Source organism: Plectropomus leopardus, chromosome 1 (assembly GCF_026936395.1).
Source record: "Plectropomus leopardus strain MGB_pleo_1.0 chromosome 1, ASM2693639v1, whole genome shotgun sequence".
NCBI classification, from domain to species: domain Eukaryota; kingdom Metazoa; phylum Chordata; class Actinopteri; order Perciformes; family Serranidae; genus Plectropomus; species Plectropomus leopardus.
Window position 1 is genome coordinate 25725427 of NC_142176.1, and position 17227 is coordinate 25742653.

The following is a 17227-nucleotide window of genomic DNA, read 5'->3' on the forward strand; positions in this document are numbered from 1 at the left end:
TGTTCACTTTTATTTACTCAGATGCTATCATAATGTATTCATAAAGTGTTGTGCAAAGTGCCGCACAATTCAGTGGCTTTTAAAAAGACTTTCTGAAACATGAGATGATGAAACTTAACTTAACAATGGTTAACCTTATAGATTGAATTGCGCTGTCTTCTGGGTGTTTTTGTACTTAACATCAGTCCACTACTCTAGGTTTAAACATCAGGAAAATTAGTCGTAAGGACCATCCCTAAAACACACCAGAGTTCACGAACTGAACATGTTAGTTGTGAAAGCACATTTGCAGTAAAGTACAGGTCATAAGCCAGAGAATCTAGAAACACGTCCATACCTTACATACAAGAATTGTTGAATCTATGACAGAAATAGAAATGATAAAACAAAAGTTGAACACATCATGACAGCACCAGCAAAGAAAATTGCTCTGAGAGCAGACAGATGAGTGAGAAAGGGTAAAGGACAAGAGGAGGAGCCTTGAAGGAGAATTGGAAAAGAGAGAAGGGAGCGCATACGAATTGGCAAGTGAGAACCGAGCAGCCAAATCCTGCTGACTCCTCCGCTTTCAAACAGCTGGGTAGGGAAACTCACAGCAGTCCTTAACATACGGTATCACTGAGCAATTAATCTACAGAGGGAAAGCATGGGAGGGACAACAGAGAGAGGGAAAAAGAGCTGGCAGAAGGGGTCAAGAAAGTAAGAAATCAGCAGAAAAAGGTTTGAGGAAGAAAGAAAGCTGCTTACAGTAACACCCATTAATTTCCCCAAAGACAGGTGTTGGGGATATTAATCCAAATAAGAAAGCTTAGCTTTGCCAGCTTTTCTGCTCAGGCTCTAGCCAAAGCTGCGTATCCCATACAGCCAAAGATGCTTTCAATTAAAACTGAGACAGAGTTGTAATTTAATGGCCAAGCTACAAAGGAGGAACCCAGCCTGCTATTTACCACAAAATAGCTTCCAACCCGGTGCTAAATTTAATCCAAAATTTAACATCACTGGCCTTCGAGCTCTAGATCTATGCTTAATCTCAGCTATACATAAAGACACACTAATTATGGTCATTCGTTTTGAAGATATATAATATATATATTATATATATATATATATATATATATATATATATATATATATATATATATATATATATATTTTTTATATATCTATATATATATATATATATATATATATATATATATATATATATATATATATATATATTTGCAGTTTAGCAAAATAGACAAAATCCCAGAGAAAAGTCGTAAAAACAGAAAATATATTATGTGAAAGAGACCAGGGATCTGAATTAAAGGACCATTAAATGATAGTTTCACCAGCAGGAGCTTTAGAACACTTCTGAGCCCATACAGCTGTCTCACTGTCTATTGAGCCAAACCAGACACTCAGGACGCTCATCCCACAGATAGCATGGGAAAATGGGCTTAACTAGTTTTACAGAGTCTGTATTTGGGAAGAATTATCAAGTTCAGTAGCTTTGCCTCATCAGCTCTTTGAAAGAACGAGAGCTGACAGCGGCAATGCTCGTTCACATCATAGTTTTGAGTGACAGCAAGACTGTGAGCTTGTGTGTGAGTGAGTTTGTATATGTGTGCACACCTGTGCATAATTAACACCTAATCAGCTTCCTCTCAGTATTTTCCTTTTTCTTACAGCGAGCTGACAATTTGACATTTTTTTTTGATTAGATACATTCCTCGGTTGTCACAGCTACTTAAGCCACTTGCCAATGAAATTAAATGAAATTATGTTTTTTGGTAAGTCAACAGGGAGCCTGTTCTTTACCACTGCAGCTGTCATACACTCAACAGTCACTTTCATAATAAAATGAATAAATGATTTCCTATTTTCTGGACTCATATGTACTGATGGATTGCATTATATTTATTTACTGATGGAAACACACAAAGGACTGGCAGACAAATACAAATGTGAACTGTTGTTGAGAAACTGTCGCAGCACAAAAACACTTTTTCCCTGCATGTGCAAGTACATGCAAGGAGAAACACAGCATCACAACTAATAGCTTATCATGCTTATGAGAAAAGAAAAGTGTGTATTTAGCCATATTATGACAAAACTGTGAGTGTCTGCAACATAAGAAACATACAAATGCAGAGAGAAGGGTGTTTTATTACTTTCTTTCCTCATTATTAAACTAGGTCACAACTGTTATCCATTGCAACCACGATAAATCTGCTGACTAAATGCTTATGCTTACGTTTCTCTGGGCTGCACATCAGTGAGTGTGCACTAGGGTCACTCAGAGACATTCATGCAGCTGTTTCTTTTATGCTTGTATGAGATTGTGTTTACATTTGTTTTTGTCTCCTTTGAGAGGTGCGTGCTCGTGCAAGCCTCTTTGCGTGTGTTTAAAGAAGTATTTTACAGCTGGGAATATAGTCCTTTCATAAAACTAGGCTGTCTATGCAGCAGAAAGACATTGATGCTTGAAATTGTTGCTACATGACAACAGAAAACAGAGAAAAATGACTGGCTTTTTTTTTTTTTTTGCTCAAGAGGTAGAAAACCTACAACTACCAGATTGCACAGAGCCAAGACGGACCAATAAACATCCCCACAGGTGGGTAATGTAAAGCAAGCTTCACCGTTTTTCCCCGGGAAACAACATGGTGGCTGGCTGGTAACAAACAACCTTGAATAACAGTTAAACATGAAGCTAAAATATGTTTCTGAAAAAAACCTGAAGAGTAAATTGGGCAACATCAATTTTGTTGTTTGTCAGTATTTTCAACTTCCATTGACACTTCCTGTTCACAATTTCCCATATTTCAGCCAAAAAGTGCCCTAAAATATATATCTGAAGAAAATTTAGGTGAGAAACACACAAAACAGTAACAGCATCTTGGTTTATATTTGTTCAGCACTACCTAGTTTTACAGTTTGATCTGAGTTTGAGGAGGGGATGGTCTTCTTTATTCTGTGTTCGTGGTGACAGACATGAAAAAATCGAAGTCAGCAGCCCTAGAGCCAGCAAAAAGGATGGATGGATTTTTGCTGAAAGATGAGTTCGGAGATGGGTTCTGGTAGTATGGAGGGAAGTTTACTACAGTTCATTTACACAAACTACCCACATTAAGGCCGGCTGAAAGCAGTAACATAGGGTTACAGTGGAGTGTTCCTTTAACATGCCAAAGCCACACAGTAGCTGTACCAGCTTTCCTTAAATACTCATGGGATCAGTCTTTTCTCCCTATCCAGCCATCATGCAAAACTGCATTACACTGACTAAACATGTATTTATTTAAACGCCTGGCTCCTGTCTATCTGCTCTTGCTTAAGTGTGCATTAGAAAATGTCCCAGTATTCACGCTCAGCGCTACAGGTGGCACACCTGAGTGCAACAGAAGCAGGACAAGATATGAATCAATTAGCTACACCCACTTATCCTGTAGAGCCAATCCCTGCTGACACTGGGCAAGAGGTGGACACAGGTCACCAGGCAATCCCAAGGCTGACACAAAGAGACAGACAACCGTTCACACTCACATTCACTACTACGAGCAAGGCTCAATTAACCCTAACCTGCATGTCAACAGACTGTGGGGAGAAGCCACTCAGGCACAATGCAAAATCCACACAGAGGGGCCCCAGCTGGCCAGCAGGTCTGAACCTAAAACCTTCTTGCTCTGAGACAACTGTGATTGCACCACCACCCATTTTAAGATGCAGTTAGTAACTTTTCTAAAAAAAAAAAAAAAAAACTTTTTCCATATTTGCTGTAAATGTCACTATATATACAAGCACTAATGGAGACAGATAATCTGTTGAGGAAAAAAATCATATTCCTCTGCCTACTCTATTGCCTTGTTTCGTTTCTAATGGCCTTCCCACACGTGAACTTGAACAACTAATCAGAGCCTGAGAGAAGTCTCTAGCGCAGCAGTCAATCAAGTAAATTTCAGCTTGTCAAACTATCAAAGTAGGCAGCGCTGATGAAATATGAATTTAAGATTATGTTACTGCATTGTCTTTTTCTAACATTGCTGCGTTCTTGGCTCAAATGTTTCCAACACGGAGGCCAGGTTACAAACTTTCTCATTTTACAGCCAAACGGTACATTAGGATATGTCTATGAATACACGTGAAGTGAGAAATAGGCAACGCAGTTACACAATCTTGATTCATATTTGGTCAACGTTGCCTAGTTTGACAGTTTGACCACAGTTCATGAGCAGCGATTGACCTGATTTACAGCTGCATTAGAGGCTCCTCTACTCTGCTTGGCTTTTTGGGTGTGCATTCTAGCGAATGCCATTAGAAACAGTCAAAGGAGCGACATGATCTTTCTGTCTAATGTACTCCAATCAGAATATAATAGTTTACTCAAATATGACAAGTTGTTGTTTCCTTTTTTCAAAAAAGTTACCAACTGTAGATTTACACAATAGTTCAAACAAATGTCTAAAACTATACTTTATCCCTATTGGTGTCTAGCAGATCGTTTTGCCTTTGTTTTTTAAATATGAGACTTCTGCTGCTACCTCAATATAATTGAAAATGATGGAAGATCAAATGTTCAATAGTCAAATACAGACAAATATTAACTCAAATTGTTCTCGACCAGCAGTTAAAAAACTGTAAAACTTACCCTGAGCAACCTGCATCAATCATATGAAATCAGTGTTATTCAGCAAAAATGACAATCTGCACCACTTCAAGCATCAGTAAACAGTAGGCTCATAAGAAAATCTACTGAGAGAAATGCTAAGGTGTTACAATTTTTACTGTCCTGTCCTCTAACACTAATGTAGCCAACAACAGCCAGTGAGTTTATTACTTCATTTAGACAGAGAACCCATTTTTTAGTGAACGCCTTTAAAAGACATGCTATCGAGCCTCTTTTAATAGACAGTAAAACAAAACAAACAGGTGGGTGAAAATTGATTCGAAAGATGTTCATCAAAAGATGATTTCATACTGGAGATAAACAGCTATTGTGTCTAGATGAAGAACCAATTTATGAACCAATAAAAAATTACTGTTTTATGCATGCAGAATATTTACTGCCGCATTTAATTTAAAAAAATCATATTTCATCATATTTTATGTGCCCGGCCCTTTTATGTGCAAGCGCTTAATCAGAGCAAAAATGTGTAGCTTTGACAGTGTAAGACACATGGTGCATGCTTAGGAGAAAGTCTTCAGTTGACTGCTTGTCTTCTGCAGTACGGTGGTACTCAGGTGACATCTGCGTGCTTAAGTATCTTGGACAGCCCCTAGTGTCTTCAAACAGCCAGTGCAACAAATGTGATAGAGAGCAGCAAATGAGGGGGATGGCTGAGAGGGGCATGCAGTTAATATTACTATTGTTTAGAAATGCTAGAGCTGAAGTTTCACTCTCACAGTAACCAGGTCTCAGCAGTTGTCTGATCTTTTTTTTTTTTTTTTGAGGAGGTGGACATCTTATGTGGACGGGAATTTGCTGAGATGCACCGACCAGAGTAGGCAGAGAAATAATCAATAGAATTACATGAAATAGCAAGCTGAACCACACAGAGCTGCTGTTCTGAAAACCCCAGAGGTTTGTCTATTTAGAGCTTAACTGCGCTGACACCGAAAAAAAGTTGCAAAGCTTTATTTACTGTACGCGGATGATTCATTTGAACTAGAGCATCTGTTGCAGAAGCACGACAGGCGATAATCTTAATGTTCTATTCCACTGTGTAGTTCAGAGGCGCCGCACTTAATGAGACTCCGTCAGTCTGGCTTGGAGTCTGACTTTCAATCCGCCACCCACTGAGTTCACATAATAAAATTGCACCACTGGGGAAGAGTTCAGTCAGTGGAAAACAATGTGTCATTTCCATCCACAGCAAATGATGTGGATAGAAGAGGAAAATGTTATCTGTTAGGATATCCATAGCCAAGAGATCGTTTAAGGGTAAAGTAATTTATCATTTGTCTTATCAAGACCCTCTGACCAGCGACACTTCATTTCACAAATCTTGTCTTGATTCCCCAGGCGTCACCTCAGCCTGACTCCAGTTTGAGAGTGATGTGAAAGTGCAGCTATACTCTGAGCATCGCAGTGCAGATGCAGGCCGTCTCTGACTCTCAGTGTCAGAGACGGCCGCTTCCAAGTGTGTTCTCCTTGACCTGTCCTTGCTCTGACCGTTGTGGAAATTACCTTTGTGCTGATGTCTGATCAAGAAGGCTGTAATTACTTTAAGTAGACTTAGTTGGAAATAAGTGGCCTTAAGTGTGAGATCTTTTGTAATTACAGTTGCCAAATTAGGCTCCAACTCCCTGAGAGAGAAGTTATCAAAAACAAGTGTGAGTTGTTGCAAGTGTTGCACAAATAACTGAAAGATATAAGCATCTAACAGTGTATACTAGGGCTGAAACCTATACAAATTTGCTTGATTTATTTCAAAAACATGGGAAGGTGACAAGTGGCAAAACAAAAAAGGGCCCTTTACGTAATGGTTATTATTAACATAGCCGGTGTCAGATGTTAGCTGCTGCTGCGGTGGCAAATGTTGGGACGGCAGCAACAGAAAGTTTGCCGATCCAGGAGGGAGTCGGGATGGTCTGAAATAAGATCCCTTTCGCAAAAAAGATGAAACTCCATTATCGCTTGACTGCAGACTTCAGTCGATTCGTTTAAGGTATTGAGTACCAATATCCAGTCCTACAGTCAACTTAAGACATCTCGAAAGAAATGCTGTGACACTAATACATTTTTCCCCAACAACAGACACCGATAATCTCATGTGTTACAACACAACTGATCTGTATACAGACAGCAATAATGGCAGCAAAATTAGAAGCAAATATCTAGCGATATTGATGAAGATTACAATACCAATTCTTTTTTGTTTTGGAGGGAAAACAGCAGTGTGTTTAGACATCATGGCATTGGCAATGCCAGCTTTCAGCTGCTTGGTTGTATGCAGTGTTTACAACCCATTGTTACTGCTAATTATTACTTCCCTCATCCCCTCCAATTTAGCATGTAGCAGCCTATTACTTATGTTTCATTCAATTTTAGGTGGAAGATTAATTATAAACAGTCAAATGTGGACAAAATAAATACTGGGTCAAACAGCTAATCAAATAAGTCTAAATAAAGAATTATATAGCCAATGTATATGAAAAATCTTAACACTATAGTAACCGTTACCACTGATGTGTATCGCTGTCTACACAATCAGCCTCCTGATGTCACAGGCTTAACCCCTCACCAGCAGATCAACTTTACTGTCTTCCCCGCACTCCTGGAACACCATTTAATACAACGCATTTTCATACAGCACCACATAAGCTTCACAAAATACACCAAATCAACAACAGTCTGACAAAACTTCATCAAAACTTTACAGACTTCAATAAGGTGGTATTTACTGCAATGTGACTGTGGTGAACTGTCACTACTGACCTTGTTGTTTTGTCCACTCCATGTAATCGTGCCTGTTCTCCCAGTGGAAGCACATCTCTCTCTCTCTGTGGAAGAAAATCAAATTAGCTGTGTTCTGACTTGGCTAATTCACCATTTAGATAAGGATATGCTCCTCTCGCTCGAGAACATTTGTTTGCACGGCTTTACGCTGAGCCCTGGTGGGAAAACTCTGAACTACAGATTTACTGCACCATTCACACACACAAACATTACAGGCAAGCAAAGACAGATAATCTAGATCTGGAACAGGTGCTGGCAGCACCTTATCTGCACCTTTGTGTAGACATGGGTACACGTAAACTCAGTTAGCACTGTAATAGATGGAATCAACACAAGGTCTTTTTTTGTCTCCTTTAGTCTTGAGTTTAGAAAAAAGCTTCTGAGCTTCTAGCTAACCCTTGTCATTTCTTCTAAATAGTATGTATTTTTTATTTTATATGTGTATTTAAAATCAGATACCACTGAAATGTCTAGCACACCTATTAAAGGGTATTACAATAAATGTGAAGTTTTGAGGTGACGTTCCTGGATATTTATTGAATTTGACAGAGCAAAATTAGTTCATTTTCTGCTGCCCCTTTTGAAGAATGGTCCTAATGAAAGTGTAGAAAGATTGAGAAATTATAAAAATAAAAAAAAAGAAACTATGAACCACTGAGCTCACATGCAGGTGATTTCTTTTCTTAATATTTCACAAAAACTGGTGGAGCAAAATGATTTACTGACCACTGAGACCTTCCAACAAACGGATGATGGTTAGCAGCAGGAACTTACTTGATATTTGACTGGCTGGTCCACGCCCTCTGGCTTTTTGGGTGCTGTGCAAATAGAGCCATCAACTTGCCTTCATACACAATAGATCTCCTCATTGTGGATGTTTTTTCCTGATGCAGGCCCTTAAAAAAATTAGAAAAGGATTTGTAAGTGAGGAGGAAATAAACCAAATATACAAACATTCTGAATACGCTTCTCATATTGATTATAACAGTGCCCACAACTGGGTCACAATTTGAAAGAAATCCCATTTTAAAGGTTTATATACTTAAGAAAGGTATCTAAACACTGTACAAGAAAACTGACGTCCATCCAGGTTTTAAAGGGTTAAAATTTAAAGTTATTTCAATTCATGCTGAGGGGAGCATGAATGTTGGAACATAATTCAATTGCAACACCACTGAAATAGTGTCCAGCTTAGTAACAGCATCAAAATAGATGTATTCCTTTAATTGTAGAAAATTGTTTTGTGTTCACTTTATATGCCGGCGTGTACTTCTTTTATTATAGACTTTGTGGCACAGTCCAGTGCCTTTCACACTGTGGATGCAGGCTCAGTTCACACTGAGATGCTTTCAGTATCTTTGATGTCTATGACTCAGTAGTTGTCTCGGCTTTAAATACTGCCGAATTGGATGAATTTAAAATATTACACAAGTATTGTTTTTGTTTGTAATAGTTGCATAGTATTGAAACTCAACTGCAAAAACCTGGTTGGACCCATTTCATATTTACACGTTTCAAACTACGGGCATTTGTGACATTTTTCTTACACAATAAAGTTACCTTGTACCTTGTAGGTATTATAATGTGTTACATCCAGCATAAAACATTGTGACTAAAACATTTCATGAATGAGAACAAGGAGAGCACAGCTAAAAATGACATACATAAAAATGTATCAAAATAGTTTGAAATGTTTGATTAATGATATTAAAACCAAAAATTTTTACAACTGCCCTACTCATCAGCCCAATAGTCCCGAGACTTTAAACACCTCGAAAAGGCATCATGCACGTTACAACTATACTACACAGCCGATAGTGAACCGGAGGATCGAGAGAAATTGATTTGAGAAAGTCATCTGTAAGCTTTCAGTGCGGTGCATCAGCACACAGAGGACCTTCGACATCCTTGTCATGTAAATATGTGGCAAAAACAATCACCTCTGCAACTAATTAGCCCTTAACAACAATTATAAACTAGCATGTAGGGATCGGATCAGACGGATCGTTATCGGGCCAGATCGACACATTTTTTAATTAATCCAGATCAGTTACTTTGAGCATGCACCCTGCCCGATCCTTTGTTTACGTCCGCCGTCACACAGAGAGAGCAGGAGAGCGTGATATTCAGGTTTTATTGTAATGAAAACTCCAGTAATTACAGACTGATTTTTTCCATGTTCAGCTGAAGCTGCTACACCACTTTAGGTGGAATTGAAATTTTTGTTGTTCATTTTCAGTGAACTAGTTTTACCATAATGCTGTAATAAGCTGAATTGTGACTGATTTTTTATTTGCCGTTACTGGGAATGTTAAAGTTCAACTATAACACTTCGAGGAGGAATTGTGATTATATAACTCAATTAAAGTGTTTTGTCCTTTTATCAAAATGCGACATTAAGTGGATTTGAGAGCAGTTTCAGAAGACACGTTTCAGCTTGATTACTTGGCTTTTTTTTTCTTTGTTGTTTTTAAATGTACTGCACTAAGTGAAATTGTAATAATATCCATATAAAAATATTTTTAGATTGTTTGTTACTTTGTAAAAACAAAAAGACCCTTGGGAACTGTTGGATGCAGACATCCTTTTCTTGGATTGTATTGCTGAGCTATTAAACTGTCAACCATACACACTGGATTGATTTTAATAACTTTAAAGGACTTGCATTGTGAACTGAATTATCCAGGTAAATACAAGTGTCAGATCAGGACTCAGTATTGGTAGATACTCAAAATCAAATGACTTAGATCAGGATCGGGGCAAAAAAAAGTTGATCAGGACATCCCTACTAGCATATAAGGGAAACTCGGGTATTTTTGAGCATAGGCTGTACTTTCCCATGTTTTTGTGTCTTAATGACAAATGGAGACAACAGTTTTTTTGAACTGGTCCAGCAAAACAGGCTGCAGTGTAATCCCTACAGACATTTCTGCAACATTAATTTACAACCAATAAAAGTGATTGTTTTGGCCACTGACAGGCTCAGATTGTTAGTGGAAGTGTCTGACAACAGTAAACGGACCCGATAGAGAAATAAAGTTAATTTTTCCTCATCTTTTGCTGATCCAGACTGGTTTTGTGTGGGTTTGTTTTGTAGGTTTTTTTTATCATGCTGCTTTTAACTAATTGCCCCTAGTGGGGTTTAAAAAGTTGTTTGAACTGAATTGAATTGTTTATTACTGTCTAGCTCCAGCAGAAACGTCGCTCTGAATTCTCACAGATTTTTCCCACATTGCCATGACATTGGAAAGAGGCTTTTTCATTTAACACTAAACTATACTTTCTTTAACACAACAAACTCTTTTTGCACTCCTCAATAAAACATTAACAACTGTTCACATCTGACTGTAGTATTCAATGGAAAAGATTACAATCGGCATTCAATACCGAGCACAAATGGCTCTGCAGTGAATTTATAGCCTCCAGCTCCGATCGGCTGTTACAAAAACATGATGCCTAATTTTTTAGCTTCTGTGGGGCAATGCAATGAAAGATCGGCGCGAAACATCGCCGATCTTCAACAAAGCAGCGCTCCAGTATCGTGCAAAATTTAGTTTGGACTAAGTCGGAGAGAGAGAGAGACAGCAAGTACATAAGAAATATATAAAAAGAAGTCGGCAGCCATGCTGCTTTCTGACATGACACACCTGTTTACCTGCGGCCTGTTTATGAATTAAATGCCACACACCAGTTCAAAAACAAGACGGAGCAGAGAGGCATACTCACTCACGGAGACGGCTCTGACCTGGAGCCTTTCGCCCGTTTCTAACGTGTTTCCCGTGCTCACACACGCCTAACTTTGGTGGGGAAAGTGAAAGTGTATTCTGTATGGAAAGTGTATGATGGCAAGACGCCATTACGAAGTAGTACGACGTTCCCGCCATTGTTTTTCTGGCAACATTATAGTTCTCGCGAGATTTCAGAACGAGACTGACTTGACCCCGAAATAGATCCGCAAAAGGGAGGAACATGTGAACAGTCTACTGATAAAACTTATCACTTCTGTCTGTGGTCCGCGGGTCCGCTTTGTAATGCTGTCAGCAGGGGTTGAGAAAGTAGATCAGATTCAGATCCTTTACTTAAGTAAAAGTACTCATACCATACCAAAATATAAGTAGTAAAAAAAAGTATGAAGTATAAGTACTCAAAGATAACAAAAACACCCCAAACCTCACAATTATTCAAAATAGATTAGTGTGTTTATCAAAACTTATATGCCAATTGATTGTCTGTCAGTTGGCCAATTGATTAGCTGACTAATTGTTCCAGCTATACTTCTCTAATCTTCTAATCTGTTGAGTGGTTTGATTTATAAAAATCATTTATAACAAGCTTTTAGATGAATTAAGTTTTGTATAAAGTACAATATTTCCCTCAGAAATGCAGTGGAGCAGAAGTATAAAGTGGCATTAAAAGAATACAAGTAAAGTAAAAGTACCTCAAATTGTACTTAAGTACAGTACTTGAGTAAATGTACTTCTTTACATTCCACCTCTGGTTGTCAGACACTTCAGATAAAAATCTCAGCATGTCAACTGACAAAAACAAGTTCTATATTTAATTAATGTAAATTAAGTCAGCGATGGAAGAAGTATTGAGATCTTTTATTTAATTAAAAGTGGCAGTGCCACAGTGCATAAATACTTTAAAAGTTAAACTCCTGCATTCAAGTCTTACCTTGAGTAAAAGTACAAAAGTATTAGCATAAAAATATACTTAATGTATGCCTATCCCAAATAAAAGTACTCTTTATGCCCCTTTTGGGAATTAAATAAATCACTGAATTATAATTTTTGATGAAATAGTGTTCATTACTTAAATGTAATCTGGTGAAGGCGGAGCCAGTTTAAGTAGCTCATACATTGCCAGGTAGCTGAATTTGCATCAATACACTTTAATTTATTAGTCTATCATATTTTATATATCAAAATCTGTAAAGTAACTAGTAACAAAAACTATTAAATAAATGTAGTGCAGTGAAAGAATAAAAAAATAATATAGCATATATTTAAAACACCAAGTCACATTCCTTGTATATGTAAATGCACTTGGCAATAAAACCGGGTTCTGATTCTGATTAACCTCCATGATGGAGTGGAGTATAAGTACAAAGTAGCATAAAGTGGAAGTACTCAGGTAAAGTACAAGTACTTCAGTACAATACTTGATTACATGTACTTAAACATATTCCACCACTGTTGACAGTGCACAATTGCTTGTAGGACTCACATTGCAGCCTGTTTCACTACTGTGGTCTCTCCCAACACTCGACCATTTAAAAAAATTATCTATTATCACATAGATGCAAAATATGGGGAAAAAGGGTCCATGTTGAAAAAGACCTTAAGTTTCATTCTTGGAGAAGATGGTAGAAGTTGTGAATCTATGCAACAATTACTTCAACTCCTTGGATATTGCTTATCAGGAAAAGTGGCATGCAGAAAGTAAAAGAAGTATTAAAGACACGGATTGATGATTGATTCTTCTAATAAAATCTTTTATTTAACTTTAATCATGTAGGCTAATATTTCTTTCGTTCTCCATCTGTCTCGTGGTCTCTCTATCAAATCAATCTCAGAGGAACATCAAATATAACAAGATCAAGCAGATGATAAAAAGGAAATTAGAAACCAGTCAGGAAGACAAAAAGACATTAATTTTTAATAGGTTTAGCTCAGTTCATATTTCATTTTATAGAATAAATACTCATCTTTTTTTCTAAACCAATAAACCACCTAGAACCCTTTTATTTAATATCACTATGTTTTCTCAGTTATCCAGCATGAGAATGTGGAAAGGTGTTCACTTCTGGTATACACAAAAAAAAAAAAAATGGTTTCACTGTATTTAGTACAGTTCTTAAGACATTAAGTGCTCCTCTGAATAATGGGTAAAAGGAATATTGGGAAAACAAGCAACAACAAAGTTCTTGTTGAGTTTAAGACATACAGTATTTCCTTATACCTACTTAGACACCAACAGGCATGAGTATAAAAGAACATTTGTTGGGAGAGGGGGAGTTTTTGTTTAAAAGTCATAATGCAAAAAAGGCTAAACTCATCCAGGACTGCTGGGACAGCAAAACTGTTCCACCAAAGGAAATAATAATTTAAAGGCATTTTCACTCACAATTTTCTTTCTTACGTCTCAACTGTCATCTGTCAGCATTGATTATAATAATCAGCAAAGCATTCCATGTGATTTGCAATAATATAGTAAAAGTAGGCGATCTATAGCATCTGAATGTTACTGCAGGACCCCTGCTATAGGCCTACATGCACTCATCTGCACTCAGTCCCACTTTCCATTCCCGAGCCAGCGACTCCACATTAAGAATTCATCATAACCTATTGAAGGGTTTTTATGCCACAGTGAAATGTGAGTATGAGTTACGAGAAAATATGAATTCCTTTCATGTGTGCGATGATTTAATGACTTTTGTTTCATGGGAGTTTTTACTGAATACTTTACAGTTTTGTTTTGTGCACTGCCCTGATGTGTATGATGGTCTTTGTCTGATTTTGAAAGCAGACTAAAAAAAAAGGGGTGACAAAGCTGATTAAAATGATCAATCTAGTTTTTCCATTAGAAAAAGAAAGTGCAGCTTCAAGATATTAATCAAAGAATTTCATCAAAAAGGCTAGTTGGATCCTTGAACACCCTAATCTTCCACTAAATAAAAAGTCGACCTCCCTCCTTCTTGTTGCTGGTGGAATACACAAATCTCCTTTATTCCAGTAGCTATCAGAGGGCTTGATATTTTGCTTAACATGTACCATAAATACATTTTTTTTTGTCAAAGAACTATATTCTGTTCAGCACTTCATTCTGTACTTGATATCTGTCTGATGTCTGGGTCCTAAGTTGCTGGCTTTTACTCGATTGTTTTTTGGTTCATCTAATATGGCCTCTTCTTACATGCTGATATTTCTGATGTTTTTATGTGACCTGGAGAAACTAATGTTGCTCTGTCATGCTGTCATGTTTTGTGTGGATGACTTAAAATGTTATAGAGATGGATGACTAATGTGAAGAAGCAACAAAGTTGCGAAAATGAAATTTGCCTTTTCAGGTAAATGTCTACCTAAGCCTATTTGCACTTTGCACCTCACAAACTGGATGATTCCAGGGCGAACTGATGCTCCGCACTGAACACGGTGCTTCTGAAACACGACATGTGCTGCGCTGCACACTCAATCTGAGTTGACACTCAGGCAGACATTCACAATGTTACACAAAGTTTTGTGCACGTAAAACTTCTTAGAACAGGAGTATTGATGTAGGACCTCTCATTAGGTCAACAGTTTACATGAATGTTGTATTTCATTCATGAAATGTACCCATTGAGACCATAAAGATGTCTTAAGGGCAGTAAACAAAGGAGAGACCCGCCTTGTTTATAGTTTAACTTTACAAGAAACTGTGGCACTATTTCCAGCAGCGAAGAGAATTGTTTTGTGACAGATGTTTTGGGGTTGTGTGTGCATTGAATCATCTGTGCATCTTAAACCTAGCAAGTTATAAAACTGCTACTCTGTGCAAATTTTCAATTTGTGTTTTTGACAACCAAAGAATTGTTTTGCTGTTTTCTTTGAGAAAAGAGAAACATATAATGAAGTAAAATGTTTTTAGTACTTAATGTCAGCCAAGTCAGTGTACATTATGTACATCCAAACAAATAGATGCTTCTATATAGACAGATGCAATTTAAGATTTCTTGTTCGACTGGGTTCACCTAAAAATGCAGAAACATATATTGTATTTAATCTATGTGTTAATTAACAAGAACTACTATAAATCTCTAAAAATCATTAGACAACCAAGGCCAATCAATGTTGTGACTGCTATGGTGTTACAATGTGATGTAAAAAAGAAATGAAAGAATTTAAAGTGAAAGAAATTGTTAGTTTGATGTGGTATGGATGCTTGAATGAACTGATATTGTTGAAACTAATGGTCCATGAAAGCAGATAAGATACACGATGTCCTTATACTGTACATGCTCATATACACTGTGGTTATCCTTATACTGTCTGACACAAAGTATTTGGTCCTCTCGGTACAGACAACAATGCTACTTCTTCTCTCTATTTAATGGATGCTGATTCACAAAAAAATGTCTAATCCCGGGAAAAATTATATTTTCCATATTTAGCGAATCCTATTGACATATCTACAAAGAGAGATGCATGTAGTTACTTGGGACATCATTGACAGGGGATGGCATTTGTTTTCTAAAAAAAAACCCCAATCTTTTCTGTTCCTTTACATCAGGAACTGCCAAACATCAATGATGTGTAAAACGAAATTTATCAGTGGGTAATCAGTGGGTAAAGTCCATTTGACAGTACAAACATCAAAAATCAGTCTGAAGGAGCACCACCTTTGTGCACCTCTGTTGAAGACCAACGCACAGTTAACCCTTTTCTGCACACAAGAATTCAAACTAGAACTCAAAAACGTCATTCTGCTTCTTCGCCAGCTTGGCCACCTCCTGACGGATAGCCTGCACGAGTGCAGAGGTGGAGAGGCTGCTCAGGGGCATGCTGTCCATGTCCTTCACCACCTGGGGCAGGCTTTGCTGGGAGGCTGTGTTAGGGGCAGTGGGCGGCTGCTCCAGTGCCTGGTTGTATTGGAGAGGCAGCCTGGTGGGGCTCCCCTGTGGGTAGCGAGGATGAGGAAAAGCCTCGACATACCCAGGAAGGGGCACCTGGAAAACAGGGTAAACATGAAATCAGCGATACAGCAACTTGTTATTATCTCTACCCACGTAAATAATGGCTGCCAATTAGATAATTAAAAGGATACAGTATTATATGCGACAGTTTTTTCGTTATTTTGCTGAGTGAACATTTTCCCTGCACCACTACTTTAGAAGAATTAAATGGGTGATAAGGGAAAATATACACATTTGTGTCAGGGAAAAATCTTTATAAATGAACCAAAATGAAAGGGAGAGTAATGAGTGGGGAGAGCTAGTGTGCGAGTGTATGATATTGAAATGGACTTTGGTTCAAACAGTGTTTGAACTCCAAAATGGACTACTTTTGAATGTTGATACAATATCTTCAAGAGTCAGATTTACACCACAAGAAAAAAAAGAAAAGTAAAATAGGTGGTCATTTAAGAAATGTGCTCAACTACCCCGGTATTTTGTTGTGTCCATTCAACGCCAGCCATAAATTCAGATCAGCAAATGGTTTCTAAATGACACTGGTTCTGCAAAAAGACACTGCATGAAGACATCTGGTTGAAACAGGCAAACAGACAGGGAAAAAAAGAGAACAGTCCATACAAACAAGGAGACTCCTGTGCAGGGGAGGGGAGGGGAGGGGAGGGGAGGGGAGGGTCACATGGGTTATTACAGATCTGACGAATGGAACCCGTCTAATTTTAATGAAAAACAGAGGAGAAGGTAGGAGGATTATTTTTTAATGAGGCCCAGTTCTTTTCAAGGGCAGATAGGAACATGAGCACAAAAAGACTTATGTCAATGTCATAGTGAGATAATCTGCAAAAAATAATGTTTTAATACAAAGAGGCAATTTCAGCAACACGTTTCCCCACTGATATTCATATCGTGTGTTACTGTGTGTTTATCCCTTTTTAGTGTTTGCTGTTGCAGTAATGTAGCTCACTTTCTGGCTTCGTAGGGTGACCAGAAGTCAGGATAAACATCCCAGTAACCAGGAAGTGAAGTTATTTCAATAACACTCTAAAACAATCGCAACATTTTTTTCTAGTCTGTATTCAATTATGCAATGAAAACGTATAGAATTGATTTGT

The 17227-nt window shown here is 37.8% G+C and overlaps 2 protein-coding genes across 4 annotated transcripts in view; both read right to left on the bottom strand.

The window, feature by feature from the left end:
- The window catches only part of spon1a (spondin 1a), a 151798-nt gene extending 140474 nt beyond the window's left edge, over positions 1–11324 (bottom strand). The window contains exons 1-3 of the mRNA XM_088078728.1: positions 11168–11324; positions 8216–8337; positions 7421–7485 (exon numbers count right to left, since the gene is read on the bottom strand). The gene's annotated coding sequence lies outside the window, so the exon portion shown is untranslated. The remainder of the gene's footprint in view (positions 1–7420; positions 7486–8215; positions 8338–11167) is intronic.
- A 1592-nt stretch (positions 11325–12916) lies between these two features.
- The window catches only part of kiaa1549lb (KIAA1549-like b), a 72354-nt gene continuing 68043 nt past the window's right edge, over positions 12917–17227 (bottom strand). For all 3 annotated transcript variants that reach the window (XM_042484563.2, XM_088078763.1, XM_088078746.1), the window contains one exon: positions 12917–16151. In XM_042484563.2, the coding sequence (XP_042340497.1) occupies positions 15888–16151 (264 nt within the window). In that variant the 3' untranslated portion in view covers positions 12917–15887. The remainder of the gene's footprint in view (positions 16152–17227) is intronic.